This window comes from Mercenaria mercenaria, chromosome 7 (assembly GCF_021730395.1).
Source record: "Mercenaria mercenaria strain notata chromosome 7, MADL_Memer_1, whole genome shotgun sequence".
Taxonomy (NCBI): Eukaryota; Metazoa; Mollusca; class Bivalvia; order Venerida; family Veneridae; genus Mercenaria; species Mercenaria mercenaria.
In genome coordinates, this window is record NC_069367.1 from 49,130,606 (window position 1) to 49,149,164 (window position 18,559).

Here is an 18,559-nt window from a genome sequence, read left to right on the forward strand (position 1 = left end):
TATGGAAACACCTTAATGAATTATCTGGTAAAGGGAAAAATTACCAAACCAATTATATTAACGATGACAATGGCAATCCAGTATTAGATCCATATACAACAGCAGAAACATTCAACACTTTTTTTGCAAATGTTTTTAAAACTGTACCAAATCCCACACAAAACCTTAACAATGAAAGCAAGAAACTTATTCATGAATTTGTAAATAGTAAAGGAGTAATTAACACTTTTCAAATACCACCTGTTACTGAGGAATTCATATTAAAAGAATTAAACTCACTTGATGAATCAAAGGCAACTGGTTTAGATGAAATTGGCCCAAGAATACTGAAAATAAGTCACAAAATAATCTGTCAACCAGTCGCAAAGATCATAAATCTAAGTATAAATACATGTAAATTTCCAGAAAAATTTAAAACAGCAAAAATAACACCAGTATTCAAGAAGAATTCAAAATCAGACAAAAGTAACTACAGACCAATATAAATACTCCCAATTTTATCTAAACTTATAGAAAGACATGTATCCAATCAAATGAAAAACTTCCTAGAAATAAATAATCTTCTCCATTCAAAACAATCAGGCTTTCGTTCAAACCATTCTTGTGAAACTGCCCTCACCAACATAATTGATGAATGGATTACTGCTATAAATAATAACTCCTATGTTGGAACTATTTTCTTAGACCTGACCAAAGCCTTTGATCTAGTAAATCACTCTCTGTTAATAGACAAATTAAAACTGTACAACTTCAGTGAATCTTCTATAGCATGGTTATCATCATATTTAGAGAACCGTTCCCAAAAAGTTTGTGTAGCTGGTCAGCTATCTTCTGCCCAAGATATTTCTGCTGGTGTACCCCAGGGCTCTGTTCTGGGGCCAGTATTGTTCATACTGTATATCAATGACCTTCCACTACACACAGGTAAATCATCAATTGACATGTTTGCAGATGATACAACAATATCTGCCATGGGTAAATCAATAACGGAAGTACACAAAACACTACAGGCTGACATAAACACTATTGAAAATTGGTGCACTGATAACTCAATGCTTCCTAATACATCTAAAACAAAAGCTATGTACATCACTGCCTCATATAACAACAATAAAATAACAAATCACACAACCTGTAATACTATTCAAATGCAGGGTCAAGCACTTTCATACTCATCCACTGAGAAACTCTTAGGAGTGCATGTTGATAAACATCTAAACTGGAAGTATCAGGTTGAACAAACCATGAAAAAATGCAATACATATTTATATCTTCTGTTACGAATAAAATCTTTCCTAAACTTACACTCCCGAAAGCTATTTTTCAATGCCTATATTTTGCCACATCTTGATTATTGCTGCACTATATGGGGAAACTGCAGTGACGAGCTTCTAGAAACTGTTTTGAAATTCCAAAAACGTGCTGCAAGAATTATTCTTGACAAAAAATTTGATGCCCCATCCGCTGAATTATTTACAAAATTGAAATGGATGACTTTTTCTGACCGAATTAAATACAAAAAAGCAATCCTAGTATATAAATCGATTCATGACCAATGTCCTAATTATCTTACTTCAAAATTTACTCAAAAGCAAACATCTGATCGTGAACTTAGATCTAGAGAAAATGATGAACTAGTAGTTCCTATGCCAAAAAAGGAATTTTTTTCGCAAATCTTTGCACTATTCTGGAACAGTTATCTGGAATAACATACCTAAATATATACGTACTTCAGACAACCCTGGAGAAATTTAAAAGATCGTACCTTCAGTGGCAATACTCTGACAGTACAATAAGTCATAATTGCAATTAAATGTCAGGAAATACTGTCTCTACCATCTCTCTCCATTTTCATTGTAAATAGTTACTTCAGTTGTTAAATTAGTGTCCTGTATTGTATATAATCTTTCATTCTCATATTATTTTTCTGATAACATTAACTTTGTGTGTTTTATTTTGTCATATTTTTATCCATGTTTGTATATAGCCATGTATATGTGGACCATATTGTAAATTGGCTTAGCCAAATATGTTATCCACTATAAATAAAGTCGTTATTATTATTATTATTATTACTAAATGCCGTACTATGCCGTGACCCGTTTTATGTAAACAACGCGTTTCGAGTTGGCAACAAAATTCTGCGAATAAACCATAATTAGAGTCGGAATTTTTATGATTATTTGCATCGTTTTAGTTCAACTTTCACAAGAAATCAATCTAATTGGGAAAAATCATCTTGTTTTGGGGAATTTTGAAGCATTTTTTGGGAATTTTGACCATTTTTGTCAGTTGGGAAGACGCCGAATTTCGGAGTCAAATTGGCGCAAAAAAAATCACTGCAACTATACTACAATGTTTATCCAGCTGCTGTAATAATAAGCCACTTTCTGTCGTGACTATTCCGTTTGACAAGTGTCATTATTTAATGTCAGTTCTGGAATTTGGACAGTCAATTTTTACATTTCAATACACAATGTAATACCATTATGTTTTATAAAATAATGATCTTCAAATTTATTTACATAGGTAAATATTTCAATATTAAAATGACAGAAACTTTCCAAAAAATGGGCTTGCGAAAATATGTGACGAATGAAAAAAATCAAAGCTAGCGTTTTTTCAGATTGTGGGCTATTCAAATCACTCTGCATCCGTGGTCCGTCTGTGCGTTCGTTAACAATTTGTCGTTATCGCATCTCCTCAGAAACTACTGGGGGGATTTTGACCAAACTTTGTCAGAATGATGTATTGGTACCCTAGTTGTGTCCCTCTGAAAATCAGACTGGTTCAACAATTTTTGAGTGAGTTATGGCCCTTTGTTTATTTTTATAATTTACATAGATTTATATAGGGAAAAACTTTGAAAATCTTCTTGTCCAAAACCACAGAGCCTAGGGCTTTGATATTTGGTATGAAGCATCATCTAGTGGTCCTCTACCAAGATGTTTCAAATTATTTCCTTGGGGTCAAATATGGCCCCGCCCTGGGAGTCACATGGTTTATATAGGGAAAAACTTTGAAAAACATCATCTAGTGGTCTCCTACTAAGATTGTTCAAATTATCCCCCTAGGGTCAAATATGGCCCCACCCTAGGGGTCACATGGTTTACATAGACTTATATAGGGAAAAACTTCTTGTCCAAACCACAAAGCCTAGGGCTTTGATATTTGTAATGTAGCATCATCTAGTGGTTCTCTACCAAGTTTGTTCAAGTTGTCCCCCTAGGGTCAAATATTGCCCCGCCCCAGGGGTCACATGGTTCATATAGACTTATATAGGGAAAAGCTTTTAAAATCTTCTTGTCAATAACCTACAACATTCAAGTTTGGACCACATGTATAGTTTTGAGTGGCAAGATGAACCTTGACATGAGCTGACCTTGATTTTGACCTAGTGACCTACTTCCACATTTCTGTAGCTACAGCCTTCAAATTTGGACCACATGCATAGTTTTAAGCACTGGAAAAAACTTTGACCTTGACATTGACCTAGTGACCTATTTCACATTTTTGAAGGTACAGGCTTCAAATTTGGACCACTTGCATAGTTTTGTGTTCTGAAATGAAATTTGACCTTGGTTTTTACCTTGTGACCTACTTTCACATTTCTCAAGCTACAGCCTTCAAATTTGGACCACATGCATAGTTTTGTATACCGAAAAAAACTTTGACATTGACCTAGTGACCTACTTTCACATTTTTGAAGGTACAGGCTTCAAATTTGGACCACCTGCATAGTTCTGTGTTCCGAAATGAAATTTGACCTTGATTTTGACCTAGTGACCTACTTTCACATTTCTTAAGCTACAGCCTTCAAATTTGGAACACTTGCCTAGTTTTGTGTACCGAAATGAACTTTGATCTTGAGATTGACCTAGTGACCTACTTTCACATTTCTGAAGGTAGAGGCGTCAAATTTGGACCACATGCATATTTTTATGCCCCCCGAAGGGAGGCATATAGTTTTTGAACTGTCTGTCTGTCTGTCAGTCTGTCCGCAATTTTCGTGTCCGGTCCATATCTTTGTCATCCATGGATGGATTTTCAAATAACTTGGCATGAAAGTGTACCACAGTAAGATGACGTGTCACGCGCAAGACCCAGGTCCATAACTCAAAGGTCACGGTCACACTTAGACGTTAAAGGTCATTTTTCTTGATAGTGCATTCGTGTCCGGTCCATATCTTTGTCATCCATGGATGGATTTTCAAATAACTTGGCATGAATGTGTACCACAGTAAGACAATGTGTCGCGCGCAAGACCCAGGTCCATAGCTCAAAAGTGAAGGCCACACTTAGACGTTAAAGGTCTTATTTCATGATAGTGCAATGATGGGCATGTCGGGCCCATATCTTTGTCATTCATGCATGGATTTTAAAATAACTGCGCATGAATGTGTGGCACAGTAAGACGACATGTCACGCGCAAGACCCAGGTCCATAGGTCAAAGGTCCTAAACTCTGTCGGCCATAACTATTCATTCAAAGTGCCATCGGGGGCATGTGTCATCATATGGAGACAGCTCTTGTTATGTTCTGAGTTGAAATTTGATATTGATTTTTACCTAGTACCTACTTTCACATTTCTCAAGCTGCAGCCTCCAAATTTGAAGCGCATGCATAGTTTTGTATACCGAAATGAACTTGGACCTTGAAATTGATCTTGTGACCTACTTTCACATTTCTCAAGCTACAGCTTTCAAATTTGGACCACATGCATGGACCACATGCACAGTGTTGTGTACTGAAATGAAATTTGACCTTGATTTTGACCTTGAGCTAGTCTTGAAGTTTGGAACATTCAAAAATGGCTCAATGGTGGGCGCCAAGATCACTCTGTGATCTCTTGTTTAAATTACAATTTCTAACCTCTGTATTTATGATAAAAGTTATTTTTTATCAGGCATGATTAAGTTATAGATCCACATTATTGTTAAGTTTTTTGCTACAAATTAAGACTTTGAAATTGTTTCGGTGATATCCCTCGTAAAGACATGTAAATTAGATAACAGTTGAAACTCATCTTTAAATACCTCGCATGGATTACTTCAGATGAATTACCTCCCTTTAAGGGATTATTTAGAAAAAGGTTGCAAAATACCTTCTGTTCGGCAGTCGTCTGTGGCTATTACAGGAAGATATTGAAACAAGTAATTGAAACAAAGCTTTTCAATAATGATAGCCACGTAGAAGTATAGTGTATGCGGATTTTGAACCCGTTGAAATGTCAGCCATGTTGAGGTCTCCTATACATGCGGTGTTGAAACATTGAGAATGTGGATGCATCTGTTGTGTAGGTTACCTGGGTGGCTGGCTTTGACGGAGGTGCATTATTCTCAGGGTTTATGGAATGTGCATATACTGCACTCCGTTGTGGACAAATGTTCGTAAAATTCTAATGACACATGTTGTAAAGCCGGTCTCTGTACCGATCAAGCGGCAAGTGGCAGTTGATTATCGGTTGATCAAAGATCAAGTGGCAGTGTCCAATACATTTCACGCTTGTTTAATATATTAGGTTGCTTTTATCGCATGTTTTTTCGGCAATTACACAGCTCAGAGCCTGAAGGCATGTCAACCCGGACTGCAATATTAAGCTGCATTTACTTTATATTAATGCTTAAAAAAAGAAAAGAAAACCGACCCTACTTTTTTGACCATGCCACCAGAAACACAACTTTTTTTTCTTGGCTTTTACATAGAGTTATATAGGAAAAATCTTCTTGTCCAAAGTCACAGCACTTAGGCTTTGATATTTTGTATGTAACATCATCTACTGGGCCTCTACTAAGATTGTTCAAATTATCCCCCTAGGGTTAAATATGGCCCCACCTCGAGAGTCACATGGTTTATATAGACTTACAGGGCTCCAGATAAGATGCGTATTAGCGTAAATTACACTTTGAAATAATGCATATACGCATGTCTGATAATTTTAAGTGTTTAAAAACGTATAAGAAATTGCTAGCGTAAACAAAATCTGAATCGTCCAAATGCTTTATGTAACAGAGCACGGTCAGCATTAATTCTCCCGCATAGAACGTACACACGCATTAAGTGGTACTCTATAAACTTAAGTTAAACTATATTACACTCGGTGCATGCGTAAATCAAATAATTGGGAAACAATACTGATGGTACGGTAGTGTGTTTTAAAGCGGTGTCAATTTAAAATATCAACTTACGTTGTTGAGTAAACAACAAAATGTCTGTTTCTAATTTAGAATGTAAAAAGTGAACAAACACTATGCATTTTTAAACCAACAAAAATGATCCCAAAACATATTTAAAGGTATATTGAATACTCTATTGGATTTAGTAGCCAGTGTTTTAAGCCAAAGTAAGCCAAGGGAGGGAAAAAAAGCAAAAACTTGAATGCTGAATTGAAACTAAACTGCAAACAAATTCATGGGTGTTACACCCAATAAATATGTTACAAAACCAGTTTTTAGCCCACCATCATCAGATGGTGGGCTATTAAAATCACTCTGCGTCCGTGGTCTCTCCGTCCGTCATTCCGTCCGTCCGTCCGTTAACAATTTCTCGTTATCGCCTCTCCTCAGAAGCTACTAGGGGGATTTTGACCAAACTGTCAGAATGATGTATTGGTACCCTAGTTGTGTCCCCCTGAAAATCAGACTGGTTCAACAATTTATGAGTGAGTTATGGCCCTTTGTTTATTTCTATATTTTACATAGATTTATATAGGGAAAAACTTTGAAAACCTTCTTATCAAAAACCACAGAGCCTAGGGCTTTGATATTTGGTTTGAAGCATCATCTAGTGGTCCTCTACCAAGATGATTCAAATTATTTCTCTGGGGACAAATATGGCCCCGCCCTGGGTGTCACATAGTTTATAATGACTTATATAGGGAAAAACTTTGAATAACCCCTTGTCCAAAACCACAGGGCCTAGGGCTTTGATATTTTGTATGTGACATCATCTAGTGGTCTTCAACTAAGATTGTTCATATTATACCCCTAGGGTCAAATATGGCCCCGCCCTGGGGGTCATATGGTTTACATAGACTTACATAAGGAAAAACTTTGAAAATCTTCTTGTCCAAACCACAAAGCCTAAGGCTTTGATACTTGTAATGTAGCATCATCTAGTGGTTCTCTACCAAGTTTGTTCAAATTATTGCCTTAAGGTCAAAAATGGCCCCGCCCCGGGGGTCACATGGTTCATATAGACTTATATAGGGAAAAGCTTTTAAAATGTTCTTGTCAATAACTAAAACATTCAAATTTGGACCACATGTATATTTTTGAGTGGCAAGATGAACCTTGACATGAGGTGACCTTGATTTTGACCTAGTGACCTACTTTCACATTTCTGTAGCTACAGCCTTCAAATTTGGACCACATGTATATTTTTGAGTGGCAAGATGAACCTTGACATGAGTTGACCTTGATTTTGACCTAGTGACCTACTTTCACATTTCTGTAGCTACAGCCTTCAAATTTGGACCACATGCATAGTTTTGTGCACCTGAAAAAACTTTGACCTTGATTTTGACCTAGTGACCTACTTTCACATTTTTGAAGGTACAGGCGTCAAATTTGGACCATATGCATAGTTCCGTGTTTCAAAATGAAATTTGACATTGATTTTGACCTAGTGACCTACTTTCACATTTCTCAAGCTACAGCCTATAAAGTCCATGCATAGTTTTGTGTACGGAAAAAAACTTTGACCTTCACATTGACCTAGTGACCTACTTTCACATTTTTAAGGTACAGGCTTCAAATTTGGACCACATGCATAGTTTTATATTCCGAAATAAAATTTGACCATGATTTTGACCTAGTGACCTACTTTTACATTTCTCAAGCTACAGCCTTCAAATTTGGACCACTTGCTTAGTTTTGTGTACCGAAATGAACTTTGACCTTTACATTGACCTAGTGACCTACTTTCACATTTTTAAGGTACAGGCTTCAGATTTCGACCACATGTATAGTTTTGTATTCTGAAATAAAATTTGAGGTTAAAGGTCAGTAATTCAAATCCTTCTTTGTTTCATATAAAAACCGACAACTTCAGGTCGTCTTTACGTATCTTTAGAGAACATCACTTTTTCCTACACCTATTTTTCATGAAAGTTCTATCACAAATTAACGATAAAATGAAAAGAAAATAGGGGGTTATGTAGTTCCTAGTGAAATGCCAGTCAATTGTGGTCTGCTACCCTAAAAATGGCGCATATTTACTCTCGTCCGCGCAATAAACACCTACTTCCGGTTTCGATCTGCAAAACTTGCCATGTGGGGTGTATGAACATGAAAACCGTCTCATTTCATGCAGAATGTCTTCTAGTAGTGTAAAACGGTGATTAAAGCACTCGTTCTACACGAATTTGCGCAAAAAATGGGAAAATTAGGATCTATTTATTATGGACTTCTTTCGACTACACCACGGAAGCACATTTTCGACCGAATTACTGACCTTATTCCTATAAGAAATGTTTCTTTTCAAATATCACACAGTTTTCATTTCTGTTTTCAAGAAAGATGTAATACCAAACATATTGCCAAGTTTCATTGTGAAATTTCGAGATTTTAGAGAAATATAGACATTTAATAGAAGCCACCCCCTACCAATTTACTGGGCTAAATTTTGGCCCTATGGTCCTTCTATTGTATATTTTGGTAAAAGTTTCACTCGTTTGCATTATTTTTCACTTGGATTATGAAATATCATTCATTCCGTCATGAATAAGAACCAAAGGATGCATTTTGATGCATTTTCTGACATTCTGGAGACAAAATATTGGCTTTTTAATCCAGAAATCGCTGCTGAATAGGCGCATCTACTCAAAATATGGTCAAAATTCAAAAAATTTCAAATTTCACTATTATTTTGCATTGAAAACACCCTTTTATATCATAAACAATCGATCTATGACTTTTAAGACTAATTGCGATGTGTTTCGAGAAAGTCTTATTTCAGCTCTTATAGGTTAAAGGTCAGTAATTCAAATCCTTCTTTGTTTCATATAAAAACCGACAACTTCAGGTCGTCTTTACGTATCTTTAGAGAACATCACTTTTTCCTACACCTATTTTTCATGAAAGTTCTATCACAAATTAACGAAAAAATGAAAAGAAAATAGGGGGTTATGTAGTTCCTAGTGAAATGCCAGTCAGTTGTGGTCTGCTACCCTAAAAATGGCGCATATTTACTCTCGTCCGCGCAATAAACACCTACTTCCGGTTTCGATCTGCAAAACTTGCCATGTGGGGTGTATGAACATGAAAACCGTCCCATTTCATGCAGAATGTCTTCTAGTAGTGTAAAACGGTGATTAAAGCACTCGTTCTACACGAATTTGCGCAAAAAATGGGAAAATTAAGATCTATTTATTATGGACTTCTTTCGACTGCACCACGGAAGCACATTTTCGACCGAATTACTGACCTTATTCCTTGACCTTGATTTTGACCTAGTGACCTACTTTTACATTTCTCAAGCTATAGCCTTCAAATTTGGACCACATTCATAGTTTTGTTTACCGAAATGAACTTTGACCTTTACATTGACCTAGTACCTACTTTCACATTTTGAAGGTACAGCTTCAAATTTGGAAACATCTTAGTTTTATTCCGAAATAGAATTTGACCTTGAATTTGACCTGTGACCTACTTTACATTTCTCAAGCACAGCCTTCAAATTGGACCACTTGCATAGTTTTTGTACCGAAATGAACTTTGACTAGATTGAATTAGTGACTACTTTCACATTCTGTAGCTACAGCTTCAATTAGACCAAGCATAGGATTTTACGAAACCAAATTTGACTTGCATTGACTGTGACCTATTTTCCATTTCTCGCACACTTCGAATTTGGACACACATAGTGTTTGTACGGAAATGAAATTTGACCTGAGGTGTCATAAGTCTAAATTTGGAACACTCAAAAATGCACATTGTGGGCGCAAGATCATCTGTGATCTCTTTTGTTTTTTAGCTCACCTGAGCACAAAGTGCCTAGTGACTTTAGTGATCGCCGTGTCCATCCGTCAATCATCGTTGTCAACAATTTGACTGTTAACACTCTAGAGGTCACAATTTTGGCCCAACTTAATGAAACTTGGTCAGAGTGTTCCTCAATAAAATCTTGCGATTGTTTGTCATGGTTCAAAAACTAGGTCACCAGGTCAAATCAATTAGGAAAAGCTGTTAACACTCTAGAGTCACTTTTTGCCATCTTATGAAACTGTCAATGTATTTCATAAAATCTTGGACAGTTGATATTGGTCATCTGGATCAAAAACTAAGTCTCCAGGTCAAATCAAAGGAAAAGTTTGTTAACACTCTAGAGGTCACAATTTTGGCCCAAACTTAATGAAACTTGGTCAGAATGTTACCCTCAATAAAATCTTGGATAAATTTGATAGTGGGTCATCCATGGTCAAAAACTAGGTCACCAGGTCAAATCAAAGGAAAAGCTTGTTGACACTCAAGAGGTCACAATTTTGGCCCAGTTTTAATGAAACTTGGTCAGAATGTTACCCTCAATAAAATCTTGGACGAGTTCAGTATTGGATTATCTGGGGTCAAAAACTAGGCCACCAGGTCAAATCAAAGGAAAAGCTAGTTAACACTCTAGAGGCCACATTTATGACCATATCTTAATGAAACTTGGTCAGAATGTTAATCTTAATGATATATAGGTCTAGGTCAAATCTTGGTCAAATGGGATCAGAAACTAGGTCACTAGGTCAAATCAAAGGAAAAGCTTGTTAACACTCTAGAGGTCACATTTATGACTGTATCTTCATGAAACTTAGTCAGAATGTTAATCTTGATGATCTTAAGGTCAAGTTCGAATCTGGGTCTTATGGGATCAAAAACTAGGTCACCAGGTCAAATCAAAGGAAAAGCTAGTTAACACTCTAGAGGTCACAATTTTGGCCCAATCTTAATGAAACTTGGTCAGAATGTTACCCTCAATAAAGTCTTTGACGAATTTGATATTGGGTTAAAAACTAGGTCACCGGATCAAATCAAAGGAAAAGCGTGTTAACACTGTGGAGGCCAGATTTATGACTGTATCTTCATGAAACTTAGTCAGAATGTTAATCTTGATGATTTCAATGTCCAGTTTGAATCTGGGTCATGAAGGATCAAAAACTAGGTCACCAGGTCAAATCAAAGGAAAGCTATTTAACACTTTAGAGGCCACATTTATGACCATATCTTAATGAAACTTGGCCAGAATGTTAATCTTGATGATCTTTAGGTCAATAGGTCAGGTGAGCGATACAGGGCCTTCATGGCCCTCTTGTTTTCACATTTACAAATTTACTCTTAGTAAATTTCAGATTTTACCATTTTACTCATTCACAAAAATAATGATGAGTAAATACTCATGGGCCAAAAAATTTATCTGGACCCCTGGACTTGAATACGGAAAATCTTCTTGTCTAAAACCACACGGCCAAGGGCTTTGTTATTTGGTATGTAGCATCATCAAATAGTCCTCTACCAAGTTTGTTCAAAGTATCCCCCGAGGGTCAAATATGGCCCAGCCCCAGGGGTCACATGGTTGATATAGATTTATATAGGGAAAAACTTTGAAAATCCTCTTGTCCAAAACCGCAGGGCCTTGGGCTTTGATATTTGGTATGCAGTATCATCAATTAGTCCTATACCAAGTTTTTCAATTTATCCCCCTTAGGTTAAATATTACCCAGCCCAGGCCCAGGTCACATCATCGACACATGGTTTATATAGACTTGTTAAAAGTCTTCTTGTCTGAAACCACAAGACCTAGGCCTTTGATGTTTTGTCTAGTGGTCCTCTACCAAGATTATTCAAATTATGCCCCTTAGTTGAAAGGAGGCCTCACTCAGGGTTCCCAAGTTTTACATAGACTTATATAGGGAAAAAAATTAAAAAATCTTCTTGTTTCTTGTTCAAGGCCTAGGCCTTTGATATTTGGTATGTATCATTGCTTAGTTGATTTCTAACAAGATTGTTCGAATTAATTTATGCCTCTGGGGTGAAAAGAGGCGCCGCCCTGACCTACTTTCTTGTTTTTAGCCCACCATCATCAGATGGTGGGCTATTCAAATCACTTTGCGTCCGTGGTCCGACGTCCATCCTTCCGTCCTTCCGTTAACAATTTCTCGTTATCGCATCTCCTCAGAAACTACCAGGGGCATTTTGACCAAACTTTGTCAGAATGATGTATTGGTACCTTAGTTGTGTCCCCCTGAAAATCAGACTGGTTCAACAATTCTTTAGTGAGTTATGGCCCTTTGTTTATTTCTATAATTTACATAGATTTATATAGGGAAAAACTTGAAAATCTTATTGTCCAAAACCACAGAGCCTAGAGCTTTGATATTTGGTATGAAGCATCATCTAGTGGTCCTCTACCAAAATGATTCAAATTATTTCCCTGGGGTCTAATTTGGCCCCGCCCCGGGGGTCACATGGTTTATATAGACTTATATAAGGAAAAACTTTGAAAAACCTCTTATTCAAAAACACAGGGCCTAGGGCTTTGATATTTTGTATGCAACATTATCTATTGGTCTTCTACTAAGATTGTTCAAATGATTCCCCTAGGGTCAAATATGGCCCCGCCCCGGGGGGTCACATGGTTTACATAGACTTATATAGGGAAAAACTTTGAAAATCTTCTTGTCCAAACCACAAAGCCTAGGGCTTTGGCATTTGTAATGTAGCATCATCTAGTGGTTCTCTACCAAGTTTGTTCAAATCATCCCCTAGGGTCAATTATGGCCCCGCCCTGGGGGTCACATGGTTCATATAGACTTATATAGGGAAAAGCTTTTAAAATCTTCTCGTCAATAACCTTCAACATTCAAGTTTGGATAACCTGTATGGTTTTGAGTAGCAAGATGAACCTTGACATGAGTTGACCTTGATTTTGACCTAGTGACCTACTTTCACATTTCTGTAGCTACAGCCTTCAAATTTGGACCACATGCATAGTTTTGTGCACTGAAAAAAAACTTTGACCTTGATATTGACCTAGTGACCTACTTTCACATTTTTGAAGGTACAGGCTTCAAATTTGGACCACATGCATAGTTCTGTGTTCTGAAATAAAATTTGACCTTGATTTTGACCTAGTGACCTACTTTCACATTTCTCAAGCTACAGCCTTCAAATTTGGACCACATCCATAGTTTTGTGTTCTGAAATGAAATTTGACCTTCCTTTTGACCTAGTGACCTACTTTCACATTTCTCAAGCTAAAGCCTTCAAATTTGGACCACATGCATAATTTTGTGTACCGAAACAAACTTTGGCCTTTACATTGACCTAGTGACCTACTTTCACATTATTGAAGGTACAGGCCTCAAATTTGGACCACATGCATAGTTCTGTGTTCCAAAATAAAATTTGACCTTGATTTTGACCTAGTTACCTACTTTCACATTTCTCGAGCTACAGCCATCAAATTTGGACCTCTTGCATAGTTTTGTGTACCGAAATGAACTTTGACCTTAAGATTGACCTAGTGACCTACTTTCACATTTCTGTAGATACAGGCTTCAAATTAAGTTTGGTAAGCATTAGGTTTGTGTACGAAATGCAACTTGTGACCTTGACATTGACCTAGTGACCTACTTTCACATTTTTGATATACAGCTTCAAATTTGGACCACATGCATAGTTTTTGCAGTGAATTTGACCTTGATTTTGACCTAGTGACCTACTTTCCATATTTCTAAAGCTACAGCCTTCAAATTTGGACAACTTGCATAGTTTTGTGTACCAAAATAAAATTTGACCTTAAGATTGACCTAGTGACCTACTTTTAAATTTATCAAACTACAGCCTTCAAATTTGATGCATGTGCATAGTTTTGTGTACAAAGAACTTTGTCCTTGAAACTGATATAGTGACCTACTTTCACATTTCTCAAGCTACAGGTTTCGAATTTTGACTACATGCACAGTGTTTTGTACCGAAATGAAATTTGACCTTGAGCTAGTCAGTAAGTCTTAAAATATGGAATTCTCAAAAATGGCACATTGGTGGGCGCCAAGATCACTCTGTGATCTCTTGTTTAAGATACAGCCTTGAAATTTTGGCGACCTGTACAGTTTTGCACACTGATCTTAAAACTGACTTTGAGTGGCCATGAATGTGACCTATTGACCTACTTTCTGAATATTTTAGCATCAGTTTGACATTTGATACATGTAGTCATATTACTCAGGTGAGGGATCCAGGGTCATTATGACCCTCTTTTGTATGAGTTTTATAGGAAAAAATACTTAAAAATTATTTAATCATATTTCCTAGACTGATCAGTTATAATTACCTGATGACCTCAAGTAATTAGGGGTCACTTGACTGTGACCCTGACCTATTGACCAACTTTTTTGGCCTTGAAATTTGGATGACAAATAAAAAATATACAGTTTTGCACACTGATTTTAAGACTGACTTTCAGTGACCATGAATGTGACCTACTAACCTACTTTCTTAATATTTTAGTATCAGTTTGACATTTGAAACATGTATCTCATATTACTCAGGTGAGCGATCCAGGGTCATCATCACCCTCTTGTTTATTTCAGGAAGAGTGCCAATTCTCTGCAGAAGAGGTTCCAAAGATCATGAAATGTATTCAAAAAAATAATCCCAGTGAAGTGCCAGTATGTGTAAAAGGGAAGAAACAAACAGTTTTAAAAGCTGATCCAAGTGATGGCATATTACTTGGAAAGAAAGGGGCAGATTCATGTGTAGTGGCAGTTAAATGTAATCAGAGTAAGTGTGCTTCAATTTTAAACTTGCCAAAGGATCTATGCAAAAAAACATTTGTAGAGATTCTGGTGGCATTGCCAAAAAAACCCCCCAAAAAAACCCAATCGGTAGTTAGTTAATTTGGCTTTCCTGATCTCCTCTCCAGCTCCTACCAATGATCTGATATCTGAACCAATGGCCAGTGCTATATTTATATGAACTCTGAAGTATGCGTACAGCATAAGCTACTTCCACAGACACTATTTTATGATCATTTGTGCTTCCTTTGCTGTCTAAACAGACACCATATAATGCCTTTAAAAATAAAATTACTTTACTAGAAAACAATCTTGTTTTTATTAAAATTTGATTGAAAACTAAATGACATTTCTAAAAGATATGAGCCATAAAATTCAACTTGTATCATATTACTGAAGCAGCAATTCTTGATTTTCTAATCTTTGAAAAGTTTCTAGACTATTTATGTCTCCCACCACACAGTGGTGTGGGAGACATATTGATTACTCCTGTCTGTGTGTGTGTGTCTGTCACAAATTTTGTCTGCACTCTAAGTTGAACATTTCTCATCCGATCTTCAACAGTCTTAAACAAAATGTGTTTGCCAATAAGTCCTCGTCCAAGTTCGATAACTAGCCAGATCGGCTTAGGCACTTCGGAATTATGGCCCTTGAATTACTGAAAATCGGCCTTTGTACTCTTGTCCGCTCTAAGTTGAACATTTCTGATCAGATCTTCACCAGACATAAACAAAATGTGTTTGACCATAAGTCCTCAGCCAGGTTCGATAAATAGCCAAATCGGCCCGGGCACTTTGGAATTATGGCCCTTGAATTACCTAAATCGGACTTTTTACTCTTGTATGCTCTCTAAGTAAAACATTTCTCATCCGATCTTCACCAAACTTGAAGACCATAAGTCCTCAGCCAAGTTCATTAACTAGCCAAATAGCTTGAGGCACTTTAGAATGGCCCTTGAATTACCCGAAATCAGCTTTTATACATTGTACTCTTCAAAGGTACATTTGTAGTGAGTAAACAGAATATAAAGACTGACATACTATTTAGATGATTAGGCAGTTGTGGGAAACATGTGCTTTTCTCAAAAGCAGATCTAGTTTTAGATATATTTATTGAACGCAAAGGGCATTCTTTTCTTGAAAAGCAACTAACACATAAAGACTAACATTATCACAAAAAAAACTTAAAAGATTCTCGAGAACTTGTCAAATGTTACCAAATCTGGTCTGTTGCATTGTTAGCCTGTTCCCCTATATTCTCGCGGTACTAGTGACACTAAATACAGTAAGCAAGCAAATAGAAATATAACAGTTATTTTGTTTAATAAATAATTTAAAATAGTTCATTATCTATCAAAACGTAAAAGTTTTGACATAAAATATAATTAAATTACTACCGACAATCATGTGTCAACATATCCACTTTCTACCATTTTGATTTTGTATGTCCTTGGTATTTTCGCGTTAAAGATGTTGTTGTTGTAGTTGTAGAATTATTGTCAGGTTACATACCACGATATTTGTTAATTCTGGTACACTAAGGAATTCTGTGTCTGTTTGTAATAATAACAGTCCAATTATAACAATATTGGTAAAATTATGCGAAATGTTCCACACCCAGTACTTAACAAATTACTCATTTTGACAGCCTGCATCCCTGAAAGAGCTGTCCCTTCTCAGAACTCTGACCTTTGAACCTTTGTATGTGACCTCTAAATCCGGTCTGTTTTGGAAATTATGGTACCAAGGCGAGAATTAAAGGGAAAAGGGGGTTGGATCGTCGTTCATCCAAATCAGACTTATTTTTAACAGACGACAAAATAAAAAACATTGGCGAAAACGATGTTAACAAGTGAAAAATACAGGATTTGAGTTTAACTGGATAGAAAATTAAGTATTTCAGCTATTTTGAAATTTAACTCACCAAAATTTTATGCATTCTGGATAAACTGATTAAAATTTGAAATGAAAATGGAAGTAGGTTGTTTGTAAACAAGGTCAGTATGGCGCTGCAGTGCAAAATGGAAATAATGCGAAATTACCAATGACTCGAGAATACCGCGGACGACTATACATTGATCTTTTGCAATTTTGTGAATCCCCCGCCATAAGTGGTTCGGTGGGGAGGGGGTAGGAATGTTCTCCGCCCGTCTGCCCGTTGTAAAAATTGTCTGCTCCATGTCACTTAATTCCCTTCAAGGACTTTCATGAAACTTTGGTCAAATGATTACCGCATCAAGACTATGTGTAGAAGTCATCAGTGAGACATGTCGGCTTAGGGTCGTCAAAGTCGCAATACGAGGTCAAAGGTTTGAGCCTTCTATTTGTGCCTGCTCTGTATCTCCTAAATCTTTTGAAGGATTTTCATGAACCTTGAGTAAAATAATGACTTCTGCCCTCATAATGACTATGTACAGAACTCATGAGTCAGCCATGTTTGCTCAAGGTCGAGGTCACTATAAACTATACTTAACAACATTAATGCTTCCACCCGATACCATCAACCCTTTCATTTTCCATAACAGCCAGGAGGGATATTAAGCTTTGATAAAATGGTTTTGCTTGACCATCAGAGCTTTAAATAGTGAAAACCTTTTGTAACAGGTTTTCATGAACTGTTACTGTTTGACAGATCTTCAGCAAACTCAGTCTGTAGCTTCCTTTCAGGTTTTTCAGATGTTTCTGTTTTGCCCATTTTAGGGACCGCTAGAGCTGAAAAAAGAGGAAAACTATTAATTGACTTATCTGTTTCAGCTGTTTTTATGTATCTTGCTCCAAAGTATTTAAGGTTTGTTAATTTCCCGCCACGAGTGGTGGGGGCTATAGGAATAGTCTTCATCCATCCTTCTATCCGTAACAATTGTGTCGGCTCCATATAAAATGTAACTTTTCCCCTTGAAGGATTCTCATGAAATCTGGGTCAAATGATCACCTCATCCAGACGATGTGCAGACCATGTCGACTTAAGGTCAAGGTCATAATTCAATGATAAAGGTTTGAGCCCTCCATTTTGTGTCCGCTCTGTATCTCCTAAATCTCTTGCAGGATTTTCATGTACCTTGGGTCAAATGATCACCTCATCAAGACAATGTGCAGAACTCACATGTCAGCTCAAGGTCAAGATCACAACTCAAGGTCAAAGGTTTGAGCCTTCCAATTTGTATCCGCTCACTGTTTCCTAAACCCCTTGAAGGGTTTTCATGAAACTTGGGTCAAATGACCACCTCATCAAAACAATGTGCATGTCTCATGAGTCAGCCGTGTCGGCTCAAGGTCAAAGGTTTGAGCCTTCTATTTTATATCCACTCTCTGTCTCCTAAACCCCTTGAAGGATTTTAATTTGACTTAGCTGTAATATTCCCCTTTTCAAGACAATGTCACCTCTCACAATACAGTATGTCCTGACATATGCAAGGGCAAAGATCATGGACAGATGAGTGATGTAAGATCCATGATTTCCTGCCCCATTTCAATTTCATCCCACTTGAATTGTATGAATAGCATGTCCCGCTGCCCCCCTCTGGGAAAAGTAGGTAACTAATCATTGTTCTTTTTATTGCAGGTATTATTGTAGGGATTGGTGGAAAGAAGTCAGAACCACGCAGCTTGTTAGAGCCATTATCAAAAGTGGGTGAAAGTTTAAAAGGGACTGGATATTGATGTAAGTAATCTGATTTTTAGAGCTAGTAATATAAGGACAGTCTATCAGATTCAGTTTTGTTTAGGTGGTACTGTTATAAAACGCAAGATGTTGCAAGTACATGTACTCCTGTTTTGAAAT

General features: G+C 36.9%; 1 protein-coding gene across 1 annotated transcript in view; it reads left to right on the top strand.

The window, feature by feature from the left end:
* The window catches only part of LOC123554187 (uncharacterized), a 33,915-nt gene that overhangs the window by 10,802 nt on the left and 4,554 nt on the right, over window positions 1-18,559 (top strand). The window contains exons 2-3 of the mRNA XM_045344154.2: window positions 14,576-14,765; window positions 18,341-18,439. Coding sequence (XP_045200089.1) covers window positions 14,576-14,765; window positions 18,341-18,438 — 288 coding nt within the window. The 3' untranslated portion in view covers window position 18,439. The remainder of the gene's footprint in view (window positions 1-14,575; window positions 14,766-18,340; window positions 18,440-18,559) is intronic.